The 27044-nt window shown below is 42.9% G+C and overlaps 1 protein-coding gene across 2 annotated transcripts in view; it reads left to right on the plus strand.

Annotated features, from left to right (window-relative positions):
* Positions 1-2888: 2888 nt before the first annotated feature.
* Positions 2889-27044, plus strand: part of LOC115348064 (V-set and transmembrane domain-containing protein 4-like) — a 95095-nt gene continuing 70939 nt past the window's right edge. For both annotated transcript variants that reach the window (XM_030030031.1, XM_030030032.1), the window contains exons 1-5: positions 2889-3052; positions 8625-9023; positions 17514-17582; positions 19058-19165; positions 22522-22555. In XM_030030031.1, the coding sequence (XP_029885891.1) occupies positions 2998-3052; positions 8625-9023; positions 17514-17582; positions 19058-19165; positions 22522-22555 (665 nt within the window). In that variant the 5' untranslated portion in view covers positions 2889-2997. The remainder of the gene's footprint in view (positions 3053-8624; positions 9024-17513; positions 17583-19057; positions 19166-22521; positions 22556-27044) is intronic.

Below are 27044 nucleotides of genomic sequence, written 5' to 3' on the forward strand. Positions count from 1 at the left end.
CTTCCAGAGAAGCTAAGGGAGGTGCACTGGCTTACAGAGCTGTGTGCCTGGCCTGAGGGTGAAAAAGGGAATTGTTCTGCATGTTCATTTGGCCTCTGGGATTTTTGGTGCATGGGTAAACTGTAATGGTATCAGGTAAGATGCATCAACAAGCTCTAATAAACATTTTACAAAAGCAGAAACATCTCAGCTGCTACAAATGGGTTGAAGTGATGAAAGATTTTAACAGCGAAATAATCCAAACCACAAAACTGCAACCTTTCATGCAGGTTGCCCCAGTTTCATTAGCAAGCCCTTCCAATCCAGGCACAAAGGAAGGTTACAGATCACCTAGCTGCAGCCCAGAGGTTGGAACCAATTTGCATAAAATCATCCAAGAAGTCAGCAGCAAATCTGAGAAGATGGGAGCTCAGCAGTCTATGTTTCTCCACAGCTCGCTAGCCTGACTAGTGCTGTCTGCCCCATGAGTATAACTGAAGAAATTGGCAACATGTAGATTTATTTAGGTATGTTAGGTGCTGGGCTGCCTAACGAATGCTTCTGGTGGTACAGGTTAGTGGCAAGAGAGAGACCCATGCATAGAAGCTTATGGGTCCCGTTCCTAGCTGTGCAAAAAGAAAAACTCTCCCTTGGTAAACAAACTATGAGGGCAGCATCACCTGAGCTTATTTATGCAGTGACAAGTATAAAAGACTTTCAGCCTAAACCACTTTAAAAAGTACATTCTGAAATTTAAAAGAAATGTCCCTTTAAGAATAAGGAGCCCTTTTCATGCTCTTATGTTAATGAAGATCTTTCAGTGGGGGAGAAATGAACTAAATAATTCTACACAAAGAGAGAACCCACAACACACAGGGAACTGTCAAAGGTACAGAGATCACAAGCAGCAAAATAGAAAGAATATGTTTTCAGTAAACTGGCAGGCACATGAGACTGGAGAAGCCCAGATGTGCCTCTGACTCGTCTTCTGTCTATCTTCTATCACAGGCAAATACATCATATGATGCCCTCTCACCAATTGATCAATCTAGCTCTGTCCCAAAGCTCATTAGGGTTCTTGATGCAATTAAAGGAACTATAAGTGCCATTGGTAACTGGGATGGTAACAATGACAAATATTGATACTGATTCTCACAGTGCATCTTTGAGCTTTGTAGGGTCCAGGCACTCACATGAGAGCTTATGCAGTCCTTACTGATACCTTTACATCAGTCTTTTGTACACACCATTAAAAGATTAGTAGACTGAAGGGAATTATGAGACACATGGCATGAGGCATGACTGAGCCTGGCAGAATTATATGAGCAGGTCTAAAGTGTCCATACAGCCTAATATCTTTTCTCCAACAATAGCAAGCAGCAAATACCTTGGAAAAGAGTATGTAAAATAGGTAATCCATGGTTTCCCTCTCAATCAGCAGTCTAAGGACTTCCTGAGATGGAGCTTCCATCAGGACCATCAAATTAAATAATTGCTGGTACAGTTTTTTGTGAATTTGCCAGTTTCTTTTTGAATTAGCTTATCTCTTTGATAGGATTTCCCTTTGCTATGTTAAAGGAGTAGACTCAAATCTACAAATCTTAATTAGCTCCCCAGGCAGTACAACTTTTAACAAGTCAGTCTGTTTCCTCAGGTCGGCTGATTGTTCTGTGCACAATCCAGACCTGTCATTCTCTTGCGAGGAGTGCTTGCTGTACAGACACAAAAGTCTGTCCCTGAAGTAAACGAATTGCATGATATTAAAGGCAGTGTTCAGTCTCATAAGGATCAGATGAAGCACATGCTAAATTTTCTGTGATGCTTAAAAGCAGACACGTATTAACCTGCCTAAGTGATTACTAGGAGAGGGGTGGAGTAGCTAAATCGGTACTCATTGCCCTATCCAGGGAAGCACGAATGCCAAGGTGTTTGTATCATCCACACTTCACGCCTCGTGAATACTAAAATCAGGCATAACCCATCATACCTGCTGGTAGAAGGATTAAGCCTGTGTCTCTGGAGATTTGTGGACTTTCAAATGATAAACACCTTCAAAAGGAGCAAAGGGGAAAGGCAGGAGTAGATTGCCAGGTGCCAACTTCACTTGTCCTTTCTGGCCTAACAGTATAGTACCATTCGGCAAAACAAGCACAGTAACCTTAGGGTGATGCACCTTAAGCTGTTATAGCAGTTAATTCAGCACTTTTTTAGAGGAGGGTGAATGTCAGTGGTCAGTAGTTGTGCTGCCACAGCAGAGGGCACAATCCTCCCAACAGCAGAGCGCTGTGTGTAATGTCCTAGCACAGGTGTCCAAACAGCCTACAGCATCCATCCCCATGCCTGCTGAAGGGCCAGCCACTCCTGCCTGCCAGACCTCCTTGTCCCCAGGCTGCCACCGACAGAGCCTACAGAGGGGGAGAGAGCCGTTAACTAGAACTGCCTGAAAATGGTGGTCCAGTTCCAGTTAAGGAGTGGGACAAGGGCAGTGGGCATGAAGCCCTGCACAACTTCAAACACCTCCGGGAAAGCAGAGAGGGCGCATAAGACAGCCTTCCCCGTCCCACCACCCTGCCCCACAACCCCTAGCTGCCAGGCTGTCTCACCCGCTGGCAAAGAGGCTTTCTGTGCTCAGAGAGGGGAGCTTCCCGCTTACCATCTGCACAGATCTGTGTCCTTTGGGCAGGGGGGGTGTGCACAGCGGGGACCACAGAGACTACAGATGGAGCCGCCCTATCTAGCCCTACCGCCACCCCGCGGCCCCGAGCTCGGTGGGGAGAAAAGAAAGGGAAAGAAGGCGAGAAAAAGAGGAGGAGAGTTGAACAGGGGGCAGGACGGTGGGAAGAGCAGAGAAGTGGGGAGGGAAGGAAGAAAGCGGAAAAAAAAGGAGGAGAAAGGGGAGGAGATGAAAGGCAAGGGGAGAAGGGAGGACGGGGCGGGGAGGAGGCGAGAGGCCGGGGACGAGAGGAGGGAGGCAGCTCGGCAGAGAGGGAAGGGACGGGACCCGGCGCCCCGCGGGCCATGCGCCTCCTGGCCGCGGCGCTGGCCGCCCTGCTGGCCGCGGCCCCGGCCCCAGGTAAGCGGCACCGCGGGCGCGCAGCAGCGGCCGGCGCGCAGCCCCGGCAGCCCCGTCCCGGCCGGAACGGGGCAGCCCCCCTCGACCGCCCGCGGGACCCCGGGCTCCGCCGCGGGCTGCCGCCCTCCCCTTCACGCAGCGAAGCGGGGGCCGCCCCCCCCCCGCCTTCCCCCGCTCCCTCCCCGCCGTCGGCACCGGGGACGGGGCTGGGCAGCGGCCCCCAGCCGCGGCAGCGCCCGGCCCCCGGGCACCAGGAGAGGGGGCTTAGCGAGAGGTTGAGGGGGGCCGCCGCCCGGGGAAGGCCGGCAGCCCCCGCCGCCCCGCTCCCCTGCAGCCGGGCGGGCCCACCCCCGCCGCCCCCCGCCCCGGGGTGGTCTCTCACCCCGCTCCGCCGCCGCCTCTCCGGGCCCCCGGCGGCAGCGTTTCTGCCCGGCGACCTGATGGGCAACTGTGTTTTTAAAAAAGAAAACCCTTCCCGTGCAGAAGTTTATGGAAATGGGTCCTCCTCCACCTTCTACGCCAGGCGGGACAACTTTGAGCTGCGCCGTGGAACTGCAGGCAAAGCTGAGGCAAAGAAAGGGAGATTTGGCATTGTTTTTTCCACAGGTGCCTAGGTCCCGTAGGCATCCAGTGGAAACGGAACCCGCAGGTCACTTGTTAAAAACCTCCTCCATTCAAGACCCTTATGCCTCCAAAATCAAAGGTGAATTGGGCAGCGTTGTGTCCTAAAGCTGCAAAATGGACACAGAGTCCGGATCTGAACTTCAAGGTGCAGTGAGGGTTAGAGGGGTGGGGAAGCCCTGCTCAGTCAAGGTTAATAAAGGGGTTGAATTTGAACCTTCACCTCAAAAGGGCAGGAGGTGGTGGAGGCAGAGGTTTGGTTCAAGTCCATTTCTAGTCAATGCAGAAGCTTTCTCCGAGAAGGAGCCTCTGACTTGTGAAACTTGCAGACAGATCCGTTCAACTGAAAACAGCTGGTTGCTTTTGGTGATCTTGCTAGCCAGCTCCTAATTATTTTCATTTAAACAAAGAGCTTTGCTTCTTCCTGGCTCATTTGCTCTTCTTACTTTGTAATTATAGAGAAGTCAAAATAAAGCAGGCTTTGACAGCAACATTGTTTCACAGAACAAACTACAACACAGATAAAAGCCATCCCATACGCTTCTGGTCATGCAAATCTGAGATCAGAAGGTAACTACCCTGATGGCATGCTTCTCTAGTCCATTAGCTATCAGCAGGGGCTGAGCAAAGAGCTCAGCCCAGAAGGGTGGGTTGTAGATTCTGCCTGTCAGTGCCCATGGAGGAAGGAAAAGGGGCCTGTATATAACACTAAACCTGGCTTGTGAGCAGTAGTGCACAGGAACAGCTCTACTCAAGAGTATCTCCACCAAAGTAGCTGGGGTTCTTCCACAAAAACACAGCCACGCTGAAACTGCTCACCAAACAGAAGGACCCAGCAGTGACTGTGGGTCCTTTGCTACTGTTCCAGCACAGACAGAGGGGGCAGCCCTGGCATAGACAGGTTTCTGGCTGCTAATATATATAGTATAATTTGTTACTTCTGACAGTGCCGTGAAAGTGTTTTGCTATGTAATATGGCAGACAACAAAGTCCAAACATAGCTAATACTTGGAATTGAACTGGTGTAAGCAGAAGTGGACTATTTTCAAAACAGGATTTTTCAAAACAGAGTTCAGTCAGCAGTAACCTTCCCTGACTTCCAACAGGCTAGTGAGACATGCAGGTGGAGGGTACCAAAGAAACCAACAGCTAAAACATCAGGATGGGGGCCACTAGGTGAGCTGGTTGCAAATAGGAGAGACGTGTTTGATGATTAGGCACATTGCAAAGGAAACCTCAAGTCTTTGACTCACTCTCCTCCCCTTTTCTATAAATAGTTTCCCTTTCCAAGCAGAAGCAAGACTAAAACTCTTGTGGTGAGCTCCACCTGAGCAGCTACATCATGCTATACTGGGAAGGCAGGAGAAGAAAAACAGTGATTCCTTGCTTGAAGCAGCAATATGAAGGCCAGAAATTCAGTACTCTGTTGGCACACAAGCCGGGTCTCGAGTTGTGGAGGAGTCTCCTGTCTTGGCAAGGAGCCCATGACAAGGGTAAACCTCATGTTGGGGCTGATCCAGTGCCTGCTAAAGACAGGAGGAACATTTCCACTGGTGTCTGGGAGCCCTGAAAGAGGCTTTTCGTTTCCGCGTAAGAGTAAATGACCTCTTTCCTCCAAAATCCACCACTGATCCTTCTCCAATGGCAGTGGGAGGATACAGTCAAATGGACACTGTTTTTCTGTTTTATATAAAGCATCACCTGACCCTGTTCAACATAAGATGAGATGACAGTAAAAGCATGAGGAAATTTCCAAAACTCTCCCCATTGCTGCACTTGTACAGTCGCACCAGTAGGAGCCATAGAAGGAAGGTAAGGAGATGGGTTCCCACTGATCAGACAACATGAAGGATGCAAAATTTGATATTTCCTTATAAAAAGGCATGGGCCCAGAGGAAAAGTAGAAGCCTTAGGTATAAAATAACAATGTTTGTATGAGTGTAAACAGCTAAAAGGGGATCAGAGATTCCACATACAATGCTTCTTTATCTTCTTGCAGAGGCTTCCATCATCACCATATCTGAGTTCCTCTGTATTTTCTCTTGGGTACTTTTTGGCACTATGTTCTGCCTAGTTTTGAATTAAGCGATGATTCTTTTGCCTTTTATTTTGGGACTCTATTCCACAACTAATCCTAGCCAGCTTTTTCAAGCAAGTTCACATGTCAGGAAAATGACATAATTGTTTTTCTTTACAGTTTTCAAGACATGTTGATAATTTCAGTAGAAAAAGTTTGTGTTTTTCATTTACCCAAACTACATTTTTATAAATGATTTATTAAACACTTATAGCCTAAGTAATTCTGAGAACACCAGAAAGTGTTGAAAGTCTTAAACTTGTTCCTTATTTACTGAGTAGCACAACCTTCAAAATTTAGTCCTATTTTGATGGCAGAGGCAACCATCTTCACATCTGCCTGTAAAGCACCAAGGTCAGGTAACTCCAGCAAGTAATAACTGAAGTTTCATGCCTGAAAAGCTTTTGGTAGTTATTCAACCTTAATTTTAAATTTCAACATCCTGTTCTACTTGTGTGCTTTCTACAATCCAAAATAATCTCTTGCTTTGGCACTTACACGAATTGCACACACAAACATCATGCACAGATAATTATATCAATAATCTAAGCCATGCTTAGCTGTAGTTTCTTAAAGAAATTAAAAACCAACCCTTTCTTTATACAACTTATTTTCTCCTTCATAAAGAAAAAATAATGTCTACTTGGAAAAAAATACACCATTCAGTAGACCATTCTATTGAAATGACTGAAAATAATTATTATACTATTAATTTTCAGAGGGTTCTTCTCAAACAGTTGAATGCAACTTCTTTAATTTAGTGGATTTACTTTAAGTAAGGTGATACAATTCACCACTCCGTTTCATGGCTTCACTGGGGCCATAAAACTAGTGTCTCTGCCTCCAATACTCCTTCAGAAATAGAATGGAAATACTTTACTTGCTTATTTTGAAGATAAATATATGTTTGTGTTTCAGGAGCTGATGTCAGACACGAGTCTCTGCCAAAACACTCATTCCCTTTGTTAAAATGTTCCTAGCTGATGTGCTAGAAAAGTGTCCAGAAATGAAAAAATCATTCTCTCAGAGTTGCAATTCTCATTAGTATTTGAGTACACTGTATTCACATAACAGGAAGCTTAATATTCACATTTTAGAGGACATGTCATGCTTTGCAGAGTGCATTGCAGGGAGTGTTGCTTACTGTTGAAATATGGTTCTCTCCCTAGTGGATGCCATCAGGCTGGTAGATTACACATTACAAGTCATTTAGGGAACACATTGCCACAATATAGCATTGGTCAAAAATAGATCAGTCTCTGATATGACTAATAAGAACATTCTTAACGTACATTAGGAAGGAAATAAAACAAGTGTTGATTCCCATGCCTCAGAAAATCAGTCCAGCATAAATCAGTTAGGTCAGGAAAGAAAAATCTTCCTTTAATGAACAGCTATGGACTTTCAACCTTCACATATACTGGCTGTTGTTAGAAGTAAAGCAGAGAGACAAACAACTGGTCTAAGCTAAGTTCATGATGAAGAACAGAAAAACAAGAGTCAGAAATGAAAGGAACAATGGAATAATAATTTGTTCCAATATAATCTCATGTCATATTTCATCACGCAAGTAATGTCAGATTAATTTGAATTTGTAGTCAGAAGGACTAATCTGAGAGATTTAACCCAGGCTTGAGATGACCATTTGATTATGACAAGGAGAATATTACTTAAAACAGAGGACATTGGGAACTGCAAAGTGAGGAGCTGGTTAGGGGCGTATAGGGAGGTTAGTAGTCTTTCAGTGATTGTCTAGGGAACAGTATCATGTAAGGTTTGCACAAATGATGTGTAAAAGAAGTAGACAGAAGCATGCACATTGAAATTATGTGACCTTATCAAGTTAGCACAAGATTGGGATAGCACATAGGAAAAACTGAGGACCAAGTAACGAAAGTGGAGCAGAACTTAGTAAAGCTAAGTCACGTACTTGGGGATTAGTAATAATTTCTTTGATACACTAGGAACTGAACCACAAATGACAAAGAAGAGAAAACGCCCAAGTATATTATGTAATTATAAACTGACATATAATCACATGTGAAAATACAATGAAAAAGGACAACATAATTCTGGGCATAGTATATCCCAGGCAAGGTATATCCTGGTCAAATCTGGGAAGCACCATGACTATTTCACAGGACATTGGAGAGCTTCTTTCCAGACACTGTCTATAATTCCAGTCACCCACATTAAAAAAAAATTAAAATAATTACAATCAAACCTAAAATTTAAACTGGAACCAATGCAGAGAAGGGCCACTAAGGTGAATAGGGAAGTGAAGACACTACTTTAGTAGAGGAGACTAACAGAGCTTGGTTTCTTTAGCTCAACAAAGCAAAGACTGAGAGACCAGATAATTGTTTTCTATATGGAGTCAGGAAGGAAGCACTAGGGAAGAAAACACTATTTAAACTTAAAGTTGGCACAGGAACAAATGGGCATAAACTGGCCATTGAAACAATTTAGCCTGGAAATCTTAAGAAGGATGCAAGTCATTGGAAGAGCATCTTGTGGAACAGCTTTCCAAAAGACATTCTTGGCTCTTGCTCCAAGCTAGTTTTAGATTAATGCTTGTTCAGACTGACAAAAGATTATGTGATGTCAGGCCTATGACAGCAACAAAGTGTCCACTTCAACCCTATCTTATTAATTAGTGATAGCAAGAATACTAGAGCAGGCTTGCTGAAGGAGGGCCTCATACCGTCTTTAACATTCACAGAAAGACAGATGTCAGGTTCTAAAAGCTCATTAAACTGCGGCACACTGAACGGATGCCATCGGTTTACCTGCTCTGGACTTGCGTGCTGGGACAGATTATGATGCTGTTGTGCCAGTGTAGAGGATTCTCACCATCTTTTCTTTCCTTTGCAGATGTTTGCGAGGCTTTAAATGTGACAGTCTCTCCGGGACCAACAGTGCGATACTCCGAGGGTGATAATGCTACCCTTTACTGCCACATTTCTCAGAAGAGAAAGACAGACAATTTGCTGGCTGTGCGGTGGGTCTTTGCTGCATCACCTAACCAGGAGTATCTGATGATCAAAATGACAAAGTTTGGGTCTGTCCAGTATTATGGAAATTATACTCATCATTTCCACAAGCAAAGACTTCATCTTCTTAAAGAGAAACATGGAACTATGTACAAATTTCTTATTCTAAGCCTCCAGCAAACAGACCAAGGATATTATATATGCAAAGTCCAGGAAATTGGCAAGCACAGGAACAAGTGGACAGCATGGTCAAATGGCACAGCAGCTACTGAAATAAGAGGTGAGAGGCTACTGATTTCTATCATTTTTTCTTGTCCCATGATCCTTTTTTTTCTTTTCTTGCAAGTTCACCCATAAGACATTTGAAGTTAAGTTATTTTTAAGTGTTATCTGTGGATATGGGAAGAAAACTTAATACTCAACTTCTTTACTTACACATTACGATTTAAACGTTATTCAGCCCACAATGAAATGTAAAAAAGTGAGAAGATTGGTAGATTTGTAGAAGGCAGTCTATTTCCTTTGCCTTTTACCAGAATAGCAGTAATTAAAACTCCTTTACATTTAGCTACAGGTCTGTGGTGGGTCAACCTTGGCTGGACACCAGGTTCCCAACAAGCCGCTCTATCACTCCCCTCCTCAGCAGGACAGGGTGGGGAGAAAATAAGATGGAAAAAAACCTCGTGGGTCAAGATAAATCCAGCTTAATAAAGCAAAAGCAAAGGCCATGCATGGAAGCAAAGGAAAACAAAAGATTTATTCTCTACTTCCCATCAGCAGGTGATGTGCAGCCACTTCCCAGGAAATAGGGCTTCAGTATGCGTAGCGGTTGCTCCGGAAGACAAATGTCATAATAACAAATTACATCCCTCCTTCTTTCTTTTTCTTAGCTTTTGTTGCTGAGCAGACATCCCATAGTATGGAATATCCCTTTGGTCAGTTTGGATCAGCTGTCCTGGCTATGCCCCCTCCCACGATCTTGCCGACCCCCAGCCTACTGGTGAGGGGCAATGTTGGAGAGACAGCCTTGATGCTGTGCAAGCACTGCTCACCAGTAGCCAGAACACTGGTGTGTGATCAACACCTTTCTAGCTACCAATACGAAGCACAGCACTATGAGGGGCTGCTATGGGGAAAATTAACTCCATCTCAGCCATACCTAATACAAGGTCTCTACAACTTTTCTAGTGTGAATAAACAAATGCCATTATTATTTAAATACAAAGAGACAGAAACAGAGAGAAATTAACTTATTTTCTGAAGAATATGCAGTGGGCGAACCTGAAATAGGAGCATTATATTTTAGATCTATGTTTTGCCTCTGTCTTGGTGTTTTCATTGCTTTTAGTTCTAGATTTGCAGCAGTTGGTAATTAGCATTTCTAGTATCACTTCAGTACTTTTGTTTATACCACTCGTAGCCAGAAAGCAGAGCTAGAAAAGCAGTGACCAGCCTGCTGGTATTGAACTTCAGATAAAGAAATGACCAGCAATGAGTGAGGATTTTGAACCAAGTTGAAACCAAGCCTTCTCTTTGGGATGAGTCAGCTCAAATCTAACACCACAACACCCACACTTTCAGAGATGGGTGAAGCTGGATTTAGAGAACAGACTCCTTTGAAGAGGTCGTTGAGCTCAGCAGTTGTGCTGTTAGCACTAGCTGGAAAACTAGCCCCCTGCTTGTGGCTTTATAAACAGAAAAGTTGATTTCCCACAGGGCCAACTCTAAAGATAATGCCAAAAATCAAGGGTGACCGCTTGGTCCATGGGTCTGGAAATTCAAGCGGCTCATCCAGCAATCACAGAAAAACTTGTGGGAGGAAACTGCTTCATCAAGTTTCTGCCATTCCTGTTCATGCTAAATTTATCGTTGTGTTTAGACCCCAAAGGTTATTCCTGTAGCTGGGAAACCCTAATCCTATTTATCTACCTTATATTTTGGTGAAAATGGCCCTAGCTCTCCTCTGAAACCAATTTTGGTCTGAGGGAACTTCACAGACTACAGACCTTTTCAAGATGGATTTTAACATGCTTATGTAGTCTTAATCCAAAGCACATTCCCTCAACACCAGCTTAACTGGTGTCATTCAGGTTTCTGTATTACTTTTGGACTATAAACACACCAGGGAGAGAAATGTGACAGTAAAAAGTAATCTTTTTGAGTGTATGATCTCCTGTGATGATAGCTCTCAGGTATCACAAGCTTTCACTTCAATCTATCAGAAGTTTGAGAACAAAGATGTGAAAAATACAGTATAACAAGAGTTAAAGAGCAGCTTCACATTGACCAGCAATGTTTAGATCTGCCTTGAGAAATCATGGCATTAACGTAATATAATTAACTGATTATTACTAGCAATGATGAAAGACACTAACAATCCAAAGCTGAAGTTCTGTTTGGATTAGTAGCAAAGACCATGGATCAATTTTAAACAACAGCAAGAAAATCCTAGTCTATGCTATTTGGTCTTATTGGGCATGCAAAACTAGTCTGGAAAGCCTCTAAGACATTCATATGGGATTTCCTCTGCTTTTTGGTTGCAGTCAGAAGTATAAATAATGACAGAGCAGGACCCAAGTCCAAATGGAAACCCCAAACCCTTACCTGTCTCCACCAGGGAAATGCCCACCCCTCCAACATCCAGACCCCAGCTTTGTACATCAGTCACACTTCTTTTGCACAGAAGACCACAGAACCTGGACTTAAAGGAAAACTTCACCAAAGTTCATTAGACTCCTAAATAAAAATCACCAGAGCAATCAGTATCATGGGTCAGAAATGTAATCCTGCAGCCAAATGCCATCTGTAATCCATAACCTGGTATCCTAAAGAAACCAAAGCCTACATGATCACACTATCAACTAGTCTGCACTCTTTTGAATCTGTGGGCTGATTTTAATGAGATAACGGTCTTAAAGATATTAAGGTTGTACAAGTAATGTGAAATTGGCTCGGGGGAAGGGAGAGAAGATCTGTACGAACTTCCTCACTGAAGGAAAGCTGTAAGAACAAAAATGGTAAATACTGGTTTTGAGCTGCCATGTGCCCAGTGACCTTCCACATCGCAGTCAGTAACTGGGGCTCCTGGACATACCACAGGAGAAGAAGTCCAGTACTAAGGTTGTTGTGGAGAGGGGAGCCATTTGGGATGGAACACAGAATTCATTATCTTCACAGCTCAAAGAACAGTTTCTTGTTTGATTTTTGTTGCTGTTTTCACTCTTTTGTTTTTAAACAGGGAGGAGTGAAAACACTAGACCCAAACATCTCCTGAACTCAGCCATCTTAACCTCTGGAGGGCATTAAGTTTTACAAGCACTGACCCCATGTTGAGTGGCTGGAGCCAAGACACAGTGGTTAGTCTTGTAACCACACAGGGTTATGAAATGAAACTTTATTGCATGCATGATTTAGCCCTACAGACTTCAGGCATTAGCTTGCTTCATGCTCAGCAGTCTTTCTTCCCTGCTGTTCCTGTGCTTGGCTAGGAACTGGCTTTCCTCCTCCTCTCCCTCTCTCTTCCTCCTTCACCCCTCTAGGTTTGGCTGAAAGCAGAGATTAAGCCACTGTCAAGAAGGAACTGGCGAGCAGGACTGATTGTCCCAGCTGCCTCAGCCTCCCACATTTGGGAAGGGGCTAAGCTGGTGGCTTGTGTGGGGAAGGGAAGCCAAGGCTCTCGTCTCAGCCTACAGAGAACAAGTGGTTCAAACGCTCAAAATGGAAAAGAGGAGGAGAGGCTGAGAGTAACTACCAGGTGTTGTTACTTCCAACAGCACCTCAAATGGATGGTCAGGGATGAAGCTTGCAGGCCTACAAGCAAGGCTAGGAGGCCACCATACAATCCCAGAGTCTCCTAGAGGATAGACTACTCTTTTTTTTCCAGTGCTTCGGAGAAGAGTTTCTCAGAGTAACTTGAGGGAAGGGAGCTAGAGAGGGCCAGGTCTGGTGTCAAGAGACAGAGAGAAGCAGTGAAGGAGGAGAGTGGTGTTTCAGCTGGGGGTTTACACTATACTGACCCTTCCCCTCAGATCCTCTGCACCAGACCAGGTAGCTGTCTCCAAGTGTAGTACACTGAAAGATAGAGTGGATAACAAGTAATGTGTTTCTTGCATGAAGGACTTGCAAAATAGACCAACGCATGTACCCAAGCAGTGCAGAACAAGTAGCAGGCTTGTGGGGGAAAAAAAAAAAAAAAAAAAAAAAAGAGAGAGAGAAAATCAGATGGAGAATAATTTTTAGGATTTTCCTGCGATAATGTCATTTCATAGGGCAAGTCAGCTGTTTAAAGAGTGTTTTCTCATTCACTGAATGATTCTTAAATGCCTGTAGTGAAACATAGGGATTTGTCAGGAGTGCTTGGAAAGGGAATGACATGTTTCAGGTAAATGGCAGCAGAAGAAAAAGCAATACAAAATATTGTCAGACCACCTGTCATACCCCTGCTCACAAAAAGCCACTCTGCATCTTTCATAGCTGCTCAGGCTATTGCTAACCATAACACAGAAACCTCTTAGTGCTCTTCCTAGCTAAAGTGTGGGATTCAGATCAATTTAGTTGTTGCAAGAAGGGAAACTGTACCTTTTCTGTCCAGTCCTTAAATACTACTTTTTCACCTGATTTTTAGTATGATCTATGAAAACATAATCGGGGCGGGGCGGGGGGTTGACACTTATGACTTCATCTTTCTCACACTGTCTGGTCAGCTGTATTGCTTCTCTCTGCTTCAAACATAACCCAAAGCGGAGCAGGAAACCTGAGACAAGGGAGGAAGGCAGGCCCACCTGCAGACTAAACACACTGACAATACGCACTGTGGGGATCTGAGGCAGACACCACCACAACCCTGGGCCCCCCAAAAGAGTATTGATTCTAATTCTAAATCCAGATTAAAGATCCTAAAAGACATCTGAAAAAGGACATATCTTTAAATGCCATAGCAACTGTTTTACTGTTAGAAGCCTTTTTAGTGGAAACAAAGGACCGCCTTAGCTAGCATGGGGTTAATGCACTGTGAGTGTACAGGACTCGCTACACATAGGAGGGAAGGCAACTCTTTTCAGAGTGGTGATAAAGTCTCCAGTTTCCCCAATGGTAACACTTGGGCTTTTCAAGGAAATTTTCTTCCAAACACATTTTGTATTTTATATTATGACAGGTTACACTTTTTACTGCAAAGGGATTTACTTATGTTACGGTTAGATCCAGGATGTAACAAAACGAGCAATACAAATTGCCTGAAGCGTTTGGGTACTTAAATTATACCGCTTGTGCTTTATCAAATAAGGTAACAGTGTTCAAACACATCACAGTTGCTGTCTTGTCTAACATGTTGTTCCAGTTAATGTGTCTGCAGTTATGCCCAAATTCAAAATAGTATCTTTATGCTAAAGTACCAGGCAAATTTCTTACAACCTTGCACATCAAGTGGATGCAGAAATAGCTTTTAGGTCCCTTTTTTGTTCACACAGAAAGAGGAGGTCACTGTGTAAGACACAAATTTCCACAGGGAATGGGAAAGGGTCATTCAGCTTCTTCAAAATCTGACTTGCTCTTGAAGCAGAAAAGACCTGGGACAGTTCAGTACATAGCCTTTGTCAGCCACCAAGCATAGCACTATTCAAAGCAAAAGACTTTATCAGATTACAGCTGGGTCTGTAGTATCTACTGCTATTAACTGATATTCATATTTTGTAATTTGCTAGCAAGTTTGCAGGTGTGAATTTGTGTAGGCCATTCAGAAGTTGCAAATGCATTTTTCTTGCAACACAAATTTATACAGATACACATACTGGAGTTGTAGAAAAAACAATTGAGTTACAGGCTACAGTTCCTTACATCTAATGATGGCAGTTAAAAGTTTAGCTACATATCTGGCTTCTCCTTTGGGGACAGAATACATTTCTTCAGAAAAGGAGCCTCATCTGATGGAGACGGAGTCCTTACAGTCTTCTCTTCATGGACTCATGGGTCAACCAGAGCAACTTTGTAGTGTTTTCAGAATGCCCAGCTGAAATTTGAACTGTTGCAGTTTGCCCCTTTAGGTGTAGTGAATACAAGACATCAAATAGGATTTATAAAAGGCTACTGTTAAATCTTGGTAGTAAAGGCAAGAAAAATCCATGTCCTGATGTTGCCAAGTGTCTCCTACCCCAGCCTTGCAACATCTTCCAACTAGGCTAAGGTGAACCTTTTCCCTTCCCCCATCTTATCAAAGGCATCTGTACTTTTCCTGGGCTTGTGTGGTCAATGTTAGCCTAAAACCAAGTTAGTGATCTTTATTATAGTACTGAATACACCAGAAAACAGTTTATTTGAGGAAAAAAAGACATCAGAAAGATGGTTCTCCCACTGCCTTCCTATCAGAAAACTGAAAATAGTGAGTAGTCCTCTCAGAACAATACACAGCATCTCCAAACCATCATTTACACTTGGGTAATCCCTCAAGCCCACTGTGCAAGGTACTGCACATCTCTTAGGATGAGCAATACATGTTCCAAATGGTTTACAGTCCAAGAGAAGAGAATACATGTAGGAGGACAGTCCAACTATAATCCTACTGGCACGGATAACACAAACAAGTAGAGATGATCACAACAATCTGTCTGGTTGGGAAGTTTATGTGTCAGAGTTTCCCATAGAACAGAATCTGAGTTCTATTAAATATTAGTTGCATGTGGCATTTTCTAACAGCAAAAATGTTGCAAGATACAGGAATGCAAGATTTAGGGGTTTTTTTCCCCAAAATGAATAAAGGCCTTTTTTTTCAGGGAAGGTATTCTAAAATACTTGCCAAAAATCTACACATGTGATGCTTTCATGTAACAAATGAGCAGATCTGTTAAAATATTCAGGATGAACTTCCCATCACAACTGAATAAAAGATTTCATTAGCCCTGAAAGCAGCTCCATATCCATTGAGTTAGCCCCATGCCTCACATCACTACAGGGCACTCCTTAATGAATTCTCTTTCCAGTAAAATACTTGTTCTTTAATGATTTGCCATTTGAACATCTCTTGGAGGTTCAGACCTTATTGGCAATCTGGAGGTCATCACCAGACTCCTATTGCATTGCAATGATTGCTAGCAGAAGAAAAATCATGGATTAACATAAGTGACATCATCTAATCTGATCAAAAAATGTCAGCATGCATAAACAATCTGGCTGAGGAGAGAAGAAAGGGTTTTGAACAGTGATCCAGCAGTCAGACCATTCGGATTCTAGTGCTAGGCTGTACAGCTCTTATGATACTGACATTCAGCCATTCGCCCAGAGCTCTGTAGTCTGCTCCTCCTTCTGAAACAGGGCAGACAATTCTGTGCAAACTCTGCTGCTATTTTCCCTCTTAACTGAGTTAGAACACAGTCATTCAGTCAGCCCTTTTTCTAGGCTATAAAGGTGAGCTGGTACAACTTGTGATCATATAGTCTTTCTTCTCAGGAAAAAAACTCCCATCCATAGGCAGAGGAATTACGCCAGCTGAGAATTTAAGCTATTCTGCACTCAATAGTCAAAGGCCATTGATACAGCAGTGACAGAGCAGTTTACATTAGTCAAGATGTTCGGCCTAGTTTGTTCCTACATCTAAGCTAAGGACACTGAGGGTAAGTAGAGACATTCTGCTTTTCAGCTCAGATAGGCAATTTCTGAAGCATTTGGACATGCTTCAGGAAGTCCATGCACACATGAATGGTTTTTTTGCAGATAGGCAGGTATCATATCCATGTATCTTTAAAAGGTATGGCATGGAAGCCAAATTTCAAAGGAAATAAGAAGAAAAAGAACTCATGAGCAGTGCTCTCACTTGGGGTGAAATGTGCGATTTGGGTGCTGTTGTAGGAATTGCAGGGCAATTCAACCTGCCAAGGGACATCCATGAGAGCTTTGGAAGGAACGCAAGCTGGGCAAAATCAGGGGCCTACAGAGTCGGTCCTGAAGCTGGGGAAATGCTGTTGTGCTGGCAGAGATTACTTCAGTGCCAAGCATTGCTAGAATGACTTCCCTGTTTTTTAAAAAAGCTATGTCTAATGTGGCTGGCTCCAAGTCAGTTCCCAGGAAGCCTTCAGAGCTGTGTCCTTCAGTAAAGCCACTCCTCTTCCAATTATTTTTTTCCTTAACCTCTTAGACTTAGAAATAGACTACAGTGTTAAAAATCTTTCTTAATATATAACTAAAAGGGAGAACAAATTCCTATTCACTTGAGCAAAAGTTGTTCATCTCCTCTCTCAGAAGTAGCCTGTTTTGGGACAGAAACAGAAGCTGCAACCCTAGAGGTACAAGTTCTAGGTAACTAAGAACACAGAGTTGGAATAAAACTAGCTACATACAGCATTAATGGCAGCTTTTTCCCTGGGATACTCAGACCATCTCCACAAAGCTATTACAGACCTTACAAGCACATGGCCACCCTATTCTAAGGCCTAGGCTCTTCCAAAGTGTGTTTCTATTCTCCTGCTGTTCTTCACTGCATTTAACTTTTGATTGAAGAGCCACACATTGCATCTTCCCAGAATAAGATGACAACAGGGAGGCAGTCTCAAGCCATACGGCACTCATGGGGGGTGCCAAGCCAGATGAGATTTGCTGAAAGACATTTTTATAATGCTGCTTTATAACTGAAGTGTTTCATTGGAAGGTAATTATCCCATGAAATAGAGCAAGATCTTGGTGCACTAAAGTCTAAGGCAGAACTACATTTACTTCAAGATGTCCCAACTTTTTATGCCACACGTTTTCAGTTCTTGTCATGTCTTCTTTGGTTTTTTTCCAGTGATTTCATCAAAGTCTTCTGATGATCCCACTTTCAAGAAAAACCATGAAGCTTGGAAGTTTTTTGAAGGTAAAGATGCATCTAACTGCTACTAGTTCTATACAAGATGTTAGTTTAGTCCAATGCTACAGGACAACTAAAGTGCCCCAATCAGGACCAACCTTGCCAGTTCCTGTGCAAACTCAGGCCTTGCCTGAGAAACCATCCCACAGAGTACAAGCTGTGTTGAAGAAAAGGCTCCAGCTTCAGTTTCTTATATATTTGTTATGCTCAATGGGAAAATAACCCATGCAAATACAGACCGTTATCCAGGAAGGTGCTGAGCTTGTCTGAAGAGGTACGAAGTGCTCTATGCTCCCACTAGCCTTAGAAACTGCTCACTGAACATGCTCTGCACTGCAAGAGCAGCTTAAAGCTCCCTTGAGTTTCAAGGCAAGCAGTATTTTCTGTGTAGATTAGTGGACAACTGTTCCAGGAGACTGAAATCCAGAATTTGCATGCAGTTGGGATTCCCTCCTCCTCGTCCCACCCTAATCTGGAGCACCAGTGAAGCACCAGCATGGCATTTCCAGCTGCTGTGCTGCCTGCCAGGCAGCAATGCTTGCTTGCAGGATGGCCTTGCTTCTGTGGGGAGCCTTGCTGTTTGAACCACAATTTACAAACTATATTGTTGTACAGCTTAAGGGGAATGAAGCACAGTACTGCAGGTCAGGGGTCTAGTTCCAGCAATGCTATTTTCTACAAGAACACTTGACCTGTGAGGCTTAGTTTCCTTTCTGTGAAGCAGGAAAGAAGCCAATATACCTCCCTAAGGACATTTCAAAGCTTTAATGGCTAGAGCATCCTTAAAGCACTCTATTTAGAGTTCTAGTAAAAGCAGAAGTAAGTCATTAAAGATTTCTTCTCCTTCTGAAGAAAATACTCCATCTTGATCTGCCATGGTACAACTCCTGTTAGCTCCACTGGGATTGTGTTATGGCACCTGAATGAAAGCCATAAAGGGAGACCGAGGCCGTAGACTAAAAAGAAAAAAATATATACAAAACCTTCAAGCCAGTGCTGCCACCAGAAGAAGAAATTACAGAATTTCTTCCTTTTTCCTCACCCAGTCAGCACTTTTCTTGGGGGGTTTTTTTTGGGAAAAAAAAAAAGTACAGCTGCTTGAACTGGGAAATAATCCAAATGAAGTCCTTTTGGTTTTCAGTTGCTGCATTAAAAAAAAAAAAAAAAAAAAAAAAAAAAAAAAAAGAAAAGAAAAAAAAAGGAAAGAGAAGAAAAAACCCCAAACCAACCCTTTCCTCCCTGCCAAAAGTAAGCCCTCTTAGGTGTAGTTATACCTATTTGCATTTATGGAGATTTCAGCCAAATTTTAAACTGAGCAGGATACTATATGAAAGTTTAAAAGCATTAAATTACTTTTGAACTGTTACCCTAAATCTTTTGGGGCAGGGTCTATTCAGATCTTGTAGATGTAACTTTTTTCTATCCTGTAAGCACGAAGCATACATCTGCAACACTGACTGTCATCTATGCTTTGCTTTCAGATCTGTACGTGTATGCAGTGTTTGTGTGTTCAATAGGAATCATCAGCGTCCTCCTTTTTACCCTTGTCATTCTCTGTCAGTCAATTCTGAACAAGAGGAGATCCACAGGTGAGTGAAATGTCATGCTTGCTGACTGCAAAGCCCTTACCAAAGAGGGAGCGAGGGGAGAAGGAGAATGCAGAAAAAGCCAGAAAGAGAAATATCTCCTTGCCTTGATTTTAATAAAAACAAAAAAAATATTGGTAGGAAAAAACATTTCTGTCAGCAAAACTAGAACAAGGGCATTTTGCTCCCTTTGAATAGCTATTTCACTTTAAATTTGCTTTGGAGTTTTCAGAATCTTTCTGCTTTGCTTAAATATAAATTGAAGGGGTTTGGAACTTCTTTCAAAGAAGACCAAGTGCTGTATCATTAAATTGCATTCTGATCAGATCTAGGTAACAATTTGCATGAGTGACATTTCCGCAGACATTTAGAGGGGTTTCAAAGCAGTCTTTTTCTGTTCTGTTTTATTCTCCCTTCCTGACTAGCTGTCAATATTCTTGGGAATACGGGGGTTGTTATTAGCTCGCTCTCATTTGTAGCATTCTTTGAAACTAAAGCATCATTTCATCATTCAGAGCTGCCCTTTTATAATACTCTTTCATGATCAAGGATTACTGTTTCATTCTTCTCTTCGTCAGGAAGGGTTTCTCAAAGAGGCTACATCTGCATGAAAGCGGCCCTGTTGTAATTAGAAGTGCTATTTCAGATCTGTGGAGTAGCTGGTGCAGGCTCCACTTTCATTTCAGTTTAAGAGTGGTTTATTTGGAGACCTCACACAAGCTGTGAGGATGAGATACCAGCATGCTTAGCAGCCACCATGTTAGAGGAGAGCATAAGGACCACCTCTGAACAGAAGCTTTCAAAAAGGGTTTTGTCAGTGACTTGTCTTGTTAATGACAGGAAAGAATTGTGATCTTGTTGCTTCTTCAGCATTACACACATAGCATGAAAGAATTAGTGACTCAGATACATGAGGGAGAAGACATGTAAGCCAAAAATAGATGTATACAGAAGTCCTTGCCTGACCACAAACACATTTCAGGCTGTGGCTCCGTCTTCCCGGTAGTGTGCTCAATAGAGTAACTCTGATTCTAAATGAACCCAACAACTCTACTTGCCAAGAGGAAGGAACAAGATCAATGTTATTCTTCCTACCCTGTTAAGTGATGACAAAGGTTTTGTGCCAAGGGAGTACCCACACTTAAGTATGTTGGTCATGGTGAGTCACCCTGAAGCCACAAGCGCTAGACACACTGATGTATCCTGGTTTTTCTTGAGCAGACATTGGGCTAGATTTTGCTTCTGGTTTTGTTGATTTACGCTGCTGTAAGCATACAAGCAGCTTGGAGAAAAGGCCTCTTTACATTGAACCAACACCAGTAAAATATAGAAATAATACAGAATACAATATAGAGTAAGCATATACAACAGAGAAAAAGTAATTTCTTCTGAGCTGCTAAATCCTTTCTTCACTACCCTAATATCTGAATAATTTCAGCCTTCACCAAATTTTTATTTAGATTTTGAAATTACCCAGTAAACACTGCCAGCATTAAACTTATGGATTCAATGGAAATATAACAGAATAAATCTTAGCAGACAGGCACTCGGTATACAATGATAAGACTATCAGGCAAATCTTTCAGCTAGGACCACCTGATCAGACTATTTTCCGGAGCCATGTTAATTGGCTCAGCATCCAGTCAAGCATCAGGGAATTAAAATTTCTGAAGCAGTAGTGGAAGAAGCGTCACTGACAGACACAGTCTCCACCAGCCCCGTATTGCTTTTTCTCCCCGCAGCCTCTGGGCCATGGCAGCAAGCTCAGCCCTGAACCTCTGCCCCAGGGAGCAGCAGTTCATATGGGCACGGGGCACAAAGAGCCCCCTCCTCCCATAACACTCCTCTGCCCCCTCCAGAGGCACGTTCCAGGGGTTAGGGTCTGACCACAAGATACCCAGCCTGTCAGCCAGCAGCAGTGCTCTCTCATTCAGACTGTTAGAATAAGGCATCGCACCTCAAAAAGTATTATCTTACCTCCCCTCCACCCTCGGCACTCTGTACCTCCATCCTGGGCTGGACTAGGCAGGTGCTAGTATTCATGTGAAAAGAGCCTGCAGTGAAATCAGGAAGTCCATCCTTCCTTGAGAAAAGGAGGAAAGAGAGGGACAGCAAACCTCCCTCTGCATCACCCCCAGCCTCCAGGCAGACACCAGGCACAGCCTTCTTCCACCTTCAGTGAGGTGGTTGCCGCATCATCTTCCTCAGAGGCCCTCCAAGAGAAGCCTGGCTCTGCTCTTCCCCCTGAGACCAGGTCAGGGGCCCAGGCCTACTGTTCTCCTGTACATCTAAAAAAGGCCAGACAGATAGATGGAAGCGCTGCCTTGGCTGGCTTAGACACAGCCCCTGTGTTGGCCCCAGTTCCTAGCACTCTCAGCTCCCATTTCCTTAGGACTAAAATGTACCCCCCACCAGGAGCTGTGTAGCTTCCTTAGAATGGGAGAATTTGGATAAGACCAAGTATGAAAGCTTTCCTGTAGAGAGGGGCATAATCATGTAAGTGCACTGTTGTCTGGTTTTCATGGCCTTTTAAAGAACGGAGAACATGAAGGGAGGGAGGTGCCTATGTTGTATTGAACTTCACATCATGGCCCAGGGATGCACCCTCTTTTCCTTCTGAGAAATAAGTTGGCAGTAGGTCGACCAGAACAGCCAGAGCCTCTCCTCCTGCCTGCACGTCTCCACCCTCAGCACAGCTTGGGCAGAGCACAGAAGCCACTAAGCCACAAAAGAGCATCTTAATAACCCTGGCTCCTAAAAGACTGCAGGGGAGGGGAGCTGTCCTTGCTCAGGACTACTGGTTCAAAGGAATATGAAGCAGAAGGATTTATACAGCTCACACATACAGCTGTCAGAGACAGGATAGTGGCTGGACTGGACTTCTGATCCCATCCCAGGAGGGAATCGCTTTATGCCTGAGGCCACAATCTATCTTACATTAGGAACAGCAGTGGCTCCTGTGGGTGAATGGTTTATTTCAGGCTTCTGGAAATAAATAGAGGCACCACAAGGGAAATAAAAGTCTTCAAAGTAAAATTACTGGCCTGCTGTGCTTTTCCTTAGCAAGCTGTCTTTTGGCTGGGCTGACTGCTGGAATGTGTGTTGCCCAGCACTTCCACAGCAGATTTTTGGTGGTGGTTGATACGTTCCCCTCTCCGAAGCCCAGCTATGTCTTTGAGTCAGGCTACATTTTAATGCACAATATAATGTACTGTGATGATTAGCAGCTCTCCCAGTGTAACAATCTGGCAACTCCAAAGTCTCAGCAACACAGGTCTAGCTGCATTGACCATTTGTAACTCATAAACTGTGTTGGTGTGAAGCCACATTTTCTTTCTGTTTTTTTGTTTCTTTAACAGTGAAACATTACCTGGTGAAATGCCCCCAGAACAGGTAGGAGATTACACTTCTCTTGACTATAACCCAAGGCACCAGTTCTGGTTTTGTTTTGTTATGTGTGCTGAAGAAGATGAGTAATGTTTTCCAAAATGCCTACAGGAGGTTAAAATGTCCCAGGTCCATGACTCATGAACATGCCTGCAAGCCAATATCTGCTGTGCGTGATAAGGGAGATCTACCTGGGCTATGTAGCTGCAGGTCCTGCAGGTGCTTCAGTGACAAGCCTCTCCTTGAGACTCCGAATTGTTTTCTGGAGAAGCCTGCTTTCATCCTGTGTGGCTTTCTAGGGTTTCCCAATACCTCACCAGATGGTAATGACTTAAACCATCCAGGTACATAGAACAAAACACAATGTTACCCAGTAATTCCCGCCTGCAGGAACAGGGAGTGGGGCTCAAAAGCAGATTTTCAAGGCCCACAGTCTATTTCCAGCTGAAGACTCCAAGTGATGGGAAAAATCCTACTTCTGCTGCAGTCATTATTCACTGTCCCTTTAAATACCACTGACTGCCAAAAGTTTTTGATTGTGTGGTGCTATAAAACTGATTTCCATCATATGATTTTCCTGAGATATAAATTGTGCTGGAACTGCAGTAAAAAAAAGATGATAGAAGTATTTTACAAACAAAAAATATTAGAGAGAGATGCCTCATAACAACATAGAACAGCTGTTTCCCAGTTTTCAATGACATAAAACATATGTTTCTAGCCTTGTAATTTGAATCCGGTATCACAGATACTATTTCTCATAGTATCTTTTTAGATACTATGAGACTCAAAGCCAAGTATAGCATACCCTAGATCCTCAAATAGTGTAATTTTTAGTGCATTCCCATGGGATTATCACTGTGTTCAATCTAACTGACACTCGCATGTAACTGAAGTTGCAACAAAGCAACAGAGAGTTCAGGAGGGGCCAGTACAAACTGAAACTTCCATTATTCATGGAAAGATCTTTGTTCTGTGACCCTGACCAGCCATTGCACCACACCAAAAATTTATAGACACAGCTCAGCAGTTTTCATTTTTCCCTGGATGCTTTCTCTTCCCCCTTCTTTATTAGCTGCTGGGACAAAGTTGGAATTACAAAAGCAAAAAAAGAAGGGGGAGGAGGAGGAAATCAAAGTAGATTGGTAGAGAACACAAAAAGAGGAGAAAAATGAGACCAGACTGAAAAGATGACTGAAAAAATGGAACATGGCAGTCAGATAAAAAGACTCGTACTACAGAATCTGCCTCTTTGGGAATAGATGATGTGGTAGTGATATTACTGCAAACACTAAACTTAGGAGGCTGAATAGTAGAGGGAAAACAAGCCAGCATGATTTCTTCACTGTAAAATGCAATCTCCGGAAGCGAGAGAAATGCGTGACTCTGTACGGATAAAAATATGGTTTCATATATTTCAGTGTGACAAGATATGCTAGTGAAAGCCCCGATTCCACAAATGCATGTCTAAAGCACATTGACTTCAGGGCTTTAAAATCAAATATCTATGAAAGTGTTACCAGTATCATCATTTTTGTTATGCTTCACACTTGGTACCATTTATTTTCCACCCTCTGCTCAAAACACAAACGGTTAATTCCTTTGAATTCATTTCTCTTCACCTGCGCATTCCTTGTCTTGGAACTTAATTCAACACATTTAGACCCAAACCCAGTGTCTAAATATCCATTAGGCCAAACTGATGAACTAATTTGCATGAGATTCCTACCAGTCAAATGACTACGCTGTGCAAAATTCAGTCTTGATTAGAAAGGCTCAGCTCCAACTCCCCCAGTGATATTTCAAACTCAGAGCAGAAACCAGTTTCAAAATTACATTAATAGTTCGGTGTCTAAGAAGTGTCTGTACTCCCACTGCAGTAATACCTAAGCATCTTAAAGTATTTTATGTCTTGACATCATAATGATGTTTTTACTTAATTGGAATCTGAAGCACAAAGGGCTAAGTGATTTGCCCCCGGTCTCACAAAATGGCCTTGGTAGAAAAGAAAATTAAATCCAGATTTCCTGAGTACAACAAAGTAAATGTTTAGGTTTTGGTTTGCTACTTGACCAATAACAAATTAAGGAAAAAAAAAATGAGTTAACCAAACCCCGTTTCTTTCCCACATTTTAAAAATAAATACCTAAATAAAAAGTACAGTTATTTTGGGTTTTCCAAACCACCTAATTCCATTTTATGAGGTTTTCTTTTCTTTAAATACGCTCCTTCTTATTATCTTCCTTGTTATTAAATAATTTTGTCAGTTTTCAGATCCAGAAAACCCCAGGAGGTGTAGCTTTGAAAATAGGAATTATTTTTTTCTGTCTTTTATATTTGTTTTGGCCTGAATGCTCCAGTCCTTAAAGTGACTGCTCTTCTGGAGACAAATAATTTGAGGTGAAAAAATTGTTCACCTCAGAACGCTGTCCGTCTCGACACCTTGGTTCCACAGTACCAGTCTAACATCGTAGGAGCAAATTCGGCCAGACTGAACCAGAACCAAGCACCCAGTCCATCCCTGGCACCTTTTCACACAGCTCCCCTATTTGGAAAATACCAAAGCAGCTCCCAGTTCACTCAAGTGAATTTTTTGTCATCCCACTGCAGATCTTTGACAGTGGGAAATAACTGACTTAGATGACAACAGGAAAAGTCCCACATCCTTGACTCTAGTAAGGATAGTAAAGACAAAATTGTAGTAGTTTTCCAGCTCTTGGGACAGCCATGACCTCCAAGGAAAATGCTGTCCTAGTGCCATGATTGTTAGACATCTTCCACAGGTTTTTCCCCCAAACTCCTGTATTTTTCTTACTCTCTAAAACCTCATTAGATTCTTCAAGAAATGCACAATCTGACACTGTTGAAATAGAAGCCAGGAGGCTGGAGGAGGAGCTGGAGATAAAAAACTAACTTTCCTTTTAGACATAGAACAAGACAAGCTCACAAAGAGGCAGTGTTTTGGAGCCAAGGAGTCTTTTCTGAGCCTCCTTGTTTGGTTTGAGGAGCTCAGTTCTAAGGCAGCAAGTACAGTTATTGTATCTCCCAGAATTAGTTAACCCTGTATGGCCCTGGCATTTAAAAGAAAAGCGTAAGCCACAAATACATTTCTCTGTAGCTTCACTTTTTCAGTAGCAAAGCAAGAATAACAACTAAGGCAATGAATTGACACTAAGCCTTTTCATGTATTGTGCTTAAAGTAGCTATATCAGAATAATAGCAACTTTAAGCTACACATCTGCCGTAATGACCTTGGATTATTAAAACCAAAAACATTTAAAAAAATCATTCTCATCCCCTTTTTGCTATTCTTTGTTCTTTGCAGTTTGCTGTGTTTGGACAATGGAGCCAGGCAGGACAGTTTCATTTCCTGCTGGTTTTAAACCATTTCATGTTTTGATTTTAATATAGAAACAAATGGTTGTTGTGGGATAGGTTCACAATAGTGCAGGCAGACTTTGAGATTATTTTAATGCAACCCTCAGTTTACATAATTGATGTGATTTATTTACAAATCATGAAAATATTTTACCTTTTAAACACTTTAAAAAAAGTTTGGCTGCAAACCTATGTTTTGGACTGAGTACACGGAACAAAACTCAGGAAAACCAGCAAACCAGAGTCTTTTTGTAATCTACGCAAGTGTAAATCCAGAGTGATTTTACCAATGGTAGTGACATTCATTTGGATTTACAGCTGTGTAAAATGATAATGTCTGTTATTTTGTTATTCTTGTGTGAGCAATAGCTGAGACATCTTAATTTTCGGCCCAGTTTGAATATTTTATTCTATTAATATAAAGAGAATATTTCATTATGCAAAAGAACCTGGAGAGGAGCAGGAACTTGTGACAAATGATTTAAAATCCAGTGAAACCAGTGTTGTCAGTGTAATGACTGTGGAGACCCTGGTGGGATCCCATTGTGTGGTGTAACTCACCAGCACAGAACAGAAAGGTCCCCACAACCGTACTGCGTTAATCTTTCCCAGGCTGAGCCCATGGTCAGATGCATCTGAGCAACAGCCGCTTACCAAGTCACCTCCACCACCATAGTCATCATAACTAACTGCTATAACACTCTCCTCCCACCCCAGCTGTAAGTTAAGATTTCTTTCATTACCGGTTAAGTCAATGCAATTTCATTTCACGTTAGTTGCAAGCTAGGAGCACTTGCACAGTCACTTACCACAGCTCAGCTAACACACGGTGACAATCGCTGCAACATGACTGCGTATCCAAGCCCTCGTTTAACATCTTTGTTGGCGACATGGATAGTGGAATTGAGTGCACCCTCAGCAAGTCTGCTGACAACACCAAGCTGTGTGGTGCTGTTGACATGCTGAAGGGAAGGGATGCCATCCAAAGGGACCTTGACAGGCTTGAGAGGAGGGCCTGTGCGAACCTCATGAAGTTCAACAAGGCCAAGTGCAAGGTCCTGCACATGGGTCGGGGCAATCCCAAGCACAAATACAGGCTGGGTGATGAGTGGGTTGA

Source organism: Aquila chrysaetos, chromosome 11 (genome assembly GCF_900496995.4).
Source record: "Aquila chrysaetos chrysaetos chromosome 11, bAquChr1.4, whole genome shotgun sequence".
Taxonomy (NCBI): Eukaryota; Metazoa; Chordata; class Aves; order Accipitriformes; family Accipitridae; genus Aquila; species Aquila chrysaetos.